Source organism: Rhododendron vialii, chromosome 4a (genome assembly GCF_030253575.1).
Source record: "Rhododendron vialii isolate Sample 1 chromosome 4a, ASM3025357v1".
In the NCBI taxonomy this organism is placed as follows: Eukaryota; Viridiplantae; Streptophyta; class Magnoliopsida; order Ericales; family Ericaceae; genus Rhododendron; species Rhododendron vialii.
Genome location: NC_080560.1, coordinates 8,049,087 through 8,058,282, shown reverse-complemented (window position 1 = coordinate 8,058,282; position 9,196 = coordinate 8,049,087). Strand labels below are relative to the sequence as shown.

At 39.6% G+C, this 9,196-nt stretch overlaps 1 protein-coding gene across 2 annotated transcripts; it reads right to left on the bottom strand.

Moving 5' to 3' along the window:
• Window positions 1-1,386: 1,386 nt before the first annotated feature.
• LOC131323022 (serine/threonine protein phosphatase 2A 59 kDa regulatory subunit B' gamma isoform-like) lies at window positions 1,387-7,197 on the bottom strand. Of its 2 annotated transcripts, none has more exons than XM_058354638.1 (3): window positions 6,908-7,197; window positions 5,290-6,783; window positions 1,387-2,205 (listed from the first exon to the last, which is right to left on the bottom strand). In XM_058354638.1, the coding sequence occupies exons 2-3, from the start codon at window positions 6,505-6,507 to the stop codon at window positions 1,816-1,818; spliced, it is 1,608 nt and encodes a 535-aa protein (XP_058210621.1). In that variant the 5' UTR covers window positions 6,508-6,783; window positions 6,908-7,197; the 3' UTR covers window positions 1,387-1,815. The 2 variants fall into 2 exon arrangements, with proteins under 2 accessions (XP_058210621.1, XP_058210620.1); XM_058354637.1 differs by having other exon boundaries at window positions 5,290-6,600.
• Window positions 7,198-9,196: the final 1,999 nt, after the last annotated feature.

Genomic DNA, 9,196 nt, shown 5'->3' with positions numbered 1-9,196 from the left:
CACTTTAATGATGGACACTTTAATGACGCTCTACAGAGCCCCTGTAGTCCAAGGGTACTACAGGGTGCACTACAGGATTTCCGCCCGAATTTAAATTGGTGCAGTAAATACCCATTACATGCTGCAACAAACACGCACCTAACAAGGCCTGTACCCCATGCAGAAAACTGTAGACAAAGATTCTCAACAAAGCTCATTCTCTCTCCTCAAAAGAGTGCAGAAAATGCATAGCAGTTTTCATGTTTTCACAGTATCTCGGCCTTTTCATCCAAGTATCGTAGGGCTTTTGTTTGCGCTTTTTAAGGTACAAGAAATACAAGTTTTTGCTCTTTCCACACGGAGCAATAGTAACTCAATCGGGTTAAGCGTCCGACCGACGTTTGACACTGCTTCCCGTCCAAAAACAACGGAGCTACATCGGCGTTCAGTTTGTGAGATTCGAGTCTTCTTTCATTTCTCAACCCCACCGAGCCACCTGAAAATTGTTTCTCTTCACCAAAACAACAGATGCTTCCCGGAGGTGCATTTGGTGAGTATCGGACTTCAGAGATAGTCGTGATGCGATTCTCATGTCAACAAAAGATTCGTGCCAAAACAACACATGCCTTCCGGAGGTGCATATGTGAGTATCGAACCTTCAGAAATAGTTGTGATGCAATTCTCAAATCTACAACTTAAATTTTCTCACATGCAAATTGAGAAGACAGAAATAATGATACCATGCCGAATGAGAGGTCTTATCTGTCATTCGCGAGGTCGAACAGTGGTGTGAGTGCAGATACTACTGGTTATGGCACCACTTGTATGTGTTGTGGGCTAGCAATAATAATTGTAACACTCACCTAAGTGCGTAAATGAATTACTGCATAGTTGAAGAAAATGCCTCCATTGCTTTAAAAGTCAAACGAGAAAATGGGAGCCCCCACATAGCATTAACAGCAGGTGGAAAAATCTGCCATGCTAGATCAAATTCCCAAGTACCAGGATACTTTCCTTTTCTTCCTGAAAATGTGAATTCATTCGGACTCGGTCTGCCGAAGGTACTAAATAAACAACCTTACCGCGCTTTCCATTGAAGAGTCTGATAGTACCAATAATCTTCATAGAACACTTGATATAGCGCCAAGTCACAGGCCCTCTTCTTCTCTGTTCACCTAATCTTCGTAAACACTTGATATGGTGCCAAATCATGGCCTCCTCTTCTTCTCCGTTCACCGAGTTTAATTTTCCTTTCATCCTGTCTCCGCTGCACCATCATAAACAGTGAATTACTGACACCACAACCATAGCATTATGGTCCCTACTATCATGTTTAATTTTGCTGCTTAGCAAGTGTCCCAAAGATAGAACTCCATCCAAAAGAAAATACAAATATTACGCTTGTGATTTATACAATTTGATTGGCATAATAACGACCAAAAGCCGAGAATTAAGCAAACATGGAAGCAGTCTCTTTGCTTTACCACCAGGAAAAAGAAAGAAGAGGAAGAAGAAGTTATTGGGTAGGATGTTCGAAAAAATGCTACCTCCATAATAAACCAGATTACTTATGATACACACACTTACACTTGCATGGCTAACAAGGAAAAATAAGAAATAAGCCGACCCCGAGGTAAAAAAAGGGATAAAAGGAGCCAGCCTCGATATGCACACAGCCCATCTTCACAAAAAGCTTGCAAATTTGCCCTGAAGAACACTACACACCAAACCCCTGAGCTTCATCGCTCTTCATTGCACAAAAAAGAACCTTTGGGGTTCATACTTCATAGATACTTCATACAGGGTCATTTCCACAATTTTGGATGCCCTGCTGCTCTAAATGCCCTTAGATTTTCGTGGGCTAGTGGTGGTAGCGATGGAAACAGAGGAGACAAACTTAGCAACAAGCACTGCCTCGTTGCTTACAGCATTGGAGGCTGCCACATCTTCCAGTCGCTTCCAGATTGATTCTCGCTTCTCCCGAGCCTCTTTCTCCTTGGTTTCATCTTCTCGGAATCTAACTAGGCACTCGTCAAAAAGTGATTGGTCGGCATCTGAAAATATCTTCCTGATGTTAAGCGTCAGGCTCTGGACAGCTTGGTTCCAGTGGCTTTGCATATTTCTCTCTAAGGCCGGGAAAATTATGGGCAGTATCACGTTGCGGTTGTCTGTGATCAGATTCCTAATGTGATCGTTGTTCCAGAGGAACAACGCACGTTCAGCCACCTGCCAAAATGAAAACAGCTACCTTATGAGGTGCAAGAAATGCATAAATCATATTCGAGATACACATAGGAGAGAACAAAATCCACAAGGATTTGAGTTGGATATACATGATGCACTATTCAAAGTAATCTTGATTTGTTTGCAGGAAAAGGGAGTAACAACCAATTTGAGTCAGATAACAAAAATCCATCAGTAACAATCCCTTCCATTTGGCTGTTATATTACAACATTTGACATGCCATTATATCAATATGGCAACTGTTACCTATACAATTGTTTCTACTTTCTAGTCTTCCTAATGCTTGCAAATGGCAAAACATCCACCATGAGCAGAATTACTTGGGGCAGAATTAGGTTGACTTTTGAAACTTACTGATTATTGGCAACATGGGTCCACAGCAAAAACTTCATAAAACACACATAATAAAAAGTCATGACAAAAAAAAAATTAATCGAGTCATGAGTCATGACAAGGACAGCTATCAAGCAGCTTTGGTTACTTTCCGCATGACAATATCATAAATCCTAGAGGCGACCAAAACCCAACTAATTCAAAAACAAAGAATACACAATCACAACATCTGTTGGGGGGGGTAAAGCCTCACACCAAAACCATTCGAGTAACTCACCTTTCCCAGCTTCCATGTTTGTCCTGTGGTCTCAGACTATAAGTAGTTCAACCTCCAGCCAAAGGAAGATGAAAATAAGCACTACATACCAAAGTGAATATAAATATATATATACAGTCCGTCTCCCGTAAGGACCACCTCATTTTAATAAAATGCGGACCTCCCTTTCCCGATTGAATTTCGATGATCCGAGCCACTCAATGTGTTCAGGACGTGATTTTAAGGGTACCTGCGAGAAATCAGCAAAAAAAATGACCGGGAAGGGCTTCATCCGAGCAGTTTTTGTTTGTTTTTTATCGAACGGTTCAAACAAAAACTGCTCGGATGAAGCCCTTTCTGGTCTTTTTTTTTGCCGATTTCTCACGGGTACCTTTAAAATCACGTTCTGAACACATTGAGCGGCTCGGATCATCGAAATTCGATCGGAAAATGGGAGAAATGAGGAGGTCCGCATTTTAACTAAAATAAGGACTCCCTCATTTGAGATAGCCACTGCACGCTATTGACATGCACCAGACAATACTTAAAACATAACCCAAATAAAATTCCAATATCTATAGGTAAATTGAATTGGTAGGAGAGAAGTGAGAAGTCCCATCTCCAAAGAGAGATGGCTACCAAATCCAAGGAAACATATTCCAGAAAGTGCAGGTCCCAAAGGAACAGTAAGCATGGACATTTACACAGAAACACAGCAACTAAACCTCAAAGGAAACTGGCATCAACAGAGTCCACTAAATATGTGGGGTGTGTGACTTGGGAAAATTTGAAAATTTGTACCAAAGGAAGAACCGACTAAATGTGCAGATATGGTGCTGGATTTACTTTTTTTATTATTATTACAAGCGGTAGGCAAATACAACTATCAGAATTACATCAAACTGGAAATAAGTCCACAATCACTATAAGCCCAACCCAACTAATAGCCCCATTGAGGGGAGAAATAATCCCAACAAATACAAGGAGAATAACACTCACACGTAGGTGGGGAGATTCGAACTCCTGACCTCATAGTGAGATGCAGGAGTCCTGACGAACGGGCCTAACCAGTCGTAGAACTATTGCTTTTATTTTGTGAACATAGTATTGTCTTCAGCATTTGATGAAGCAACTTTTGCAGCAGGATGTGAACTTGTGGGTAGTTGCTGAATAAACGAAACCGACACAATTCATGGAAACGAAAGGGTTAAAATGCGAATAAAATTCGGGTGGAAGGCGAGATAAAGCCGATCAATAGCTTCTCAATACCCAAAATAAAAGCAAACAAAGATTGGGTAAAACTCATCCTACCCCATAAGGTAACAAAAAAAAGCTTCAAATTTATTCTAACACCACTGAGGCACCTAATAATACTGACAAGGTGCGTCCACATGATCATCTTATCCTGATTTCCTTATCGCGGTGGTGCATTAACCTCCTCTTTTTCTGTTCAGAAAAAAAAAAAACCACCTCTTGTCGGAGAAAATTTAGCTTACAACTTAGTGACCCTTCAATACTGAAAAGCCGTAATATTCATTGATCTCTTTGCTGGATATTCAACTCAAAACTTATATGCCAACGGAATGTATCTCTGGGAAGAATTTCAGCAGCCACTTGGATAGGAAAGGATATGCTGATTCTTTGCCACATGTGCGAGAGACATCGTGGAGGAAGAGAGAGAAGAAAATATAAGAGAGCAAGGCCAAGGACGGATGCCGAATTCAACCCTCTCTATATAACTAGAGAAATAGATATCCAATCAGAAAATAAAATAAAAACGATAAGGAGACTGAGAGAGGCAGGTCAAAGCTCTTCCACGTTACCTTTTTCAATCTTTACCCCATCTTCTAGGGCTGATACTGTTTATGTAACATTGAGGGCTTCACGAGAGTGAAAGCATATAAAAATTGCCTAAAAAACATCCTCACATCACTAGAAACATATTCATGGGATGCAGGTATCATGTCATGTTGCTCCTATAGTCATATATCTTTGTCCAGAATACCCCACCCACATTAAATATGCATTCACTGTACATATAAGGAAGTATGCCAACTTGTCATCAATATGAATTGGGCTAGAAGCTTAGAAGCTAAATTGTTTACAGGAAGTAGAACCATATCAGCAAACCCTTAGCTCAAATTATTATATGAGCATTAGCATCTTTTCCCAAGTTCGAAAGTGGAGTTGGATACTACGCATCTCTTGCATTAAATAGCACAATCACCATAATCATGCCACAGGATATGTTGCAAAAAGCAACAGGCATGGGCCTTTTCAAGTAAAAGAGTGAAAAACAACGCAGCTTATTAGAGGAATTCCTAGCTATGAAGATTCCAAAACTCCATGAATCCAAAAAAATAAAAATAAATAAAGGGTCAATCAAGAGGAATATAGCACCTACAGGCTACAACTAGAAAAGAAAAATGAAAAATAGCAAGCATCAATTTTGCTACATAAAAGTCAAAATCAGTACCTGAAAATGTGAGCTGCTGAGGCAGCGTCCAATCTGACTGAAAAGAGGAACCATGCAGCGCTGAAATTCCGCAGCCTGGGTGGCTTCTAGAACTTCTTCCAACTCACCGAGGAACATCACCTCTTTTGAACTGCTAGTTATGGGCCAATACTTCAAAAGACCGCGTATTACAATGTCCACTAGCTTCAAGTCCTTCTCCACGAACTGAGTGATACAATATGAAAGCTGCTGATGATACATGGCCACACACTTAGGCTTGTGAAGTGGAATCAAAGCCCGGACAAGGAAAAGCTTGTGCTCTTCCTTTAAAGGCAATGCAAACCCATTAATTATGCTGCCCAAGATCTCAAGCAATTCTGCTATCCCATTGTGCTTTTCCGTCTCAAAAATAAAACGGTAGAAGATATTGTTGATGGCTTTCCTAATAAATGGACGATGCACCATAAACTTCCCATAAATGCGGTGAAGGATTGTCTTCAAGTACTCCCTCTCTCTTTGATCCTCAGATTCAAATAGGTCAAGGAATCGCAACACAAATGAGTGATCCATGTATCTTTTGGCAAGCTTGGCATCTGTCTCAGACGAAGCCACAAATCTGAGTAGAAATTCATACACTATCTGAACATGAGGCCACGATGGTTCCATATTGGGTTCGTCCTCCTCCACATCATACATATCCAGCTTGCTTTCATGATTAGAAGATGGCAAAGTTCTGAATAAATTGGCAGCTACCATTTTTGTAATTTCCTGCATTGTAACCTCATTGAATTTTGAAGTTACAGAGGAGATATAATCGACAAGCTCAAGCAATGTCTGTCGCTTTACATCCTTCTCTTTGAGATTCTTTGATGGGTCACTAAAATCAAACACAAGACAGCACATTCTCAACTTCTTAATGAAAAGATTGGGCTTTTCCGAGCTAGGCACATCACGGAAACTAGGCAATGCCTCGTACGTGGCCGGATTCAACGCCGGACCCACTTGGGAATCAAGGGAACTGGATTTCTTTGCCTGATTCGGTTTAGTTGTCCCATTTTGACCAAAATTTGAAGCTTTCCCAGAAGCCGGAGCGCCTTTCGAGCTACCGTTAACACCAATTCCAACAGAATTCAAATTTGATGACTTAAGAATCGAATCCCCACCGTTATTGCTTATACCATTTTGGGATGATTTTGATGACTGCTTTCGAGGAAGCTTACCAAGTATCTGCTTAATCATATCCACAAAACCCCAACCAAACGCCCAATACAATCCCTTTTTTGGACAACAATACCCAGAATCTCCACTTAAACCAACTCAAAACACAAACATCTCCATGGTTAAAAAACACCGGCCATAATCAGTATCTGCTTGATAATATCGTCAAAACCCTAACCTAGACCCATATTCAATACCTTTTGAACAACCCCAATCCAAAAATTCTATCTTTTTTTTAGCAGAACAGAAAAACGTTTCCTTTTCACTTAAATTTTGAATAGAACAGAAAAATTCCACCTTGAAAATAACTCAAAACAAGTACATTTATCAAGATTGACAAACGCAAGAAAGGGGGGGGGGGGTGTTTGTAATTAAGATAATATAACAGAAAATAAGAAAAACCCTGATCAGAAACTCGTACCTTCGACCAATATCAGAACGAATGACGGCGAATTTGAATTGATGGCGGAGAGGGAGACGCGGAGAGAAGGAAGAGAGAGAAAAGGAGTCGCATTGATGGTTCGATTGAAGATCTTGCTGGATAATATTACAGCGGGATTCTAGTAATGAAGCTCGGGATTGGAGTAGGAATAATTACATATTGAAACCCTAAAATTAATTACTCTCTGCAATCTTTTCGGAAAGAAATCAATTTGTTAGATATTTCATGGATATTGTGTCATGATACGTAGATATCGTTCGAATTTGACCGGTATTAAGAAAAAAAATTATATATAATCTGGTATTGTCCGATATCGACCGGTGTTTACGTCAAAACGAAATTAAAAATATAAGGTACCGAAGTTAATCGAATTGTCAATACCGATATAGTACGGGATACAGAACCTTGGACTCAAGGAGGAATAACATGAGTAGGAGTATTAATCTGAGTTAATGATGAAATTATTAATTGAAGCACCTTCTTTATTTCGTTGCGAAATAAATGTAGGCTCTGTTTGTTTGGGTGTAAAATATTTTTCGGTAAAATATTTTACCTAATTTTCGGTGTTTGGTTGTGGAAAAAATTAGGAAAATATTTTCCATCAATTGAATGAAAATGACTTACCCTTAAATCTTCCGTAAGTTATTTTCCAAAATGAACCCGCTGCCTTCTACTGCAATTCTCACTGCTCGGTTTTCTCGATCGTCAATCCTAACCTACGTTCGATTCTAATATTCTCAGATCTCTCCACCCTTTAAGCCCCTCCTCCCTCTCGCTCTATACTATTTTTTTATTTCTAAAAATATTTTCAAACGTCAACCAAACACTGAAAAATAAAAATTTGAAATTTATTTTCTGAAAAAACATTTTACGTCAAAACAAACAGAGCCGTAGTGATTTTCCTTTAGTAACAAATAAAGCGAGTACTCTATTTTCAGCGAATGAATGAAAATCTCTCGATTGATAGTCCCTCGTGTATTTTCTCATATGATGCAAAATGGGACCGATCATGAGTCCATTTGATAATTCGAACAGTTCATTTTGTAAGTCTTGACATGCCTAATGTCCCTTCAAAAAATAAAGTACACTCAACATTGGTATTCAAATGAATCATATTTGTCACGAGAGAAATAGGCAATCAAACTCTGACCATTTATTTCACTTCTGACAAATATGATTAAACCAGCTTTTCTCGATCTCCAATAAACTCGATGTTTGGCATTGGGGTTAAACACGTCGAGACTTACTACATTAACGTTTTGGATCGCAAAATAGGATCGCAATTCGTGTGTGGGTAGACAAGTACTTTATTTTTGTTTGTATATTCCTTACCTCATTGTCATTCCTTCCATTAACCTTCAAATATCGTAATCTTCTGTTTGATCCGCTAAATAGAAATTTATTGGGTGTCCTGGAGCATGGCTTCGTAGTGAAATGACGAAAATTTATTGGCTATTCTGGCCATGTAAATAAATCTTTTAGGGTCATGAACTTTTTCTTTTTATCAGCATTAAGGGTCGTGAACTTAGATCACATATAAACTTTTAAAATGTCATGCGCTCTCCCTCTTAGTCCCCGCAATATGTTTGCACTCTCAATCCTCAGCTCTCGCGTATATCAGTAGTTTCAGAAGTGTTTCAAATACACTTTTACAGTCGTGATTGCGCTCACGTGAATTATGTGACTTAGGTCATGAGTCATCACCACGTCTTGCTATAGGACCAAATACGATTAAAAAATCTACACCCACCCCTCTCTTTTACTGGCCTCCATCACACTCAATCTCACTGTCCAAAAGTGTTTCGAACGGTTCGAATTTTAAAAAACTCTTCCGGGATAGAGTTAAACTCTTCTCCGGAAAAGTTTGTTGAAATTCGAACCATTAATTGCCGAGACAAACGGTGAAATTAAAAGAATGATAAAAGAGAGCGGTAAAATCATGCGGTGGTCGTAGCACCTAAATATGATGGTGTGGTGATTAAGCGACATGTTTGATGACCTCAGAATCCATGACCCACCTGAGTCGACAGTGAGTCATTATTAACACAATCAAGTCAAAATTCCAAGTCATAGGAACACACCTGTCAAATCTTCATGAGTCAGCCATTGGTTCTTTCCAGCCCTGACATGCCTTGCCGTGTCAACTAGTGCATTTGGTCCAAATGGCTTCGTAGACAAGCAGTTGGATCCGATTGAGAATGCAGTGCAGGCATATTCTACCATGCCCAAAATTCAATCACAAATTCACATTGGCATTCCGCTCTACCT

Excerpts from the sequence above, each read along its gene's own strand:
- LOC131323022 (XM_058354638.1), bottom strand. The coding sequence starts at position 6,507 with ATGATTAAGCAGATACTTGGTAAGCTTCCTCGAAAGCAGTCATCAAAA. Across the intron at positions 2,206-5,289 it reads TCAGCAGCTCACATTTTCAG|GTGGCTGAACGTGCGTTGTT; the intron begins GTACTGATTTTG and ends TCATTTTGGCAG.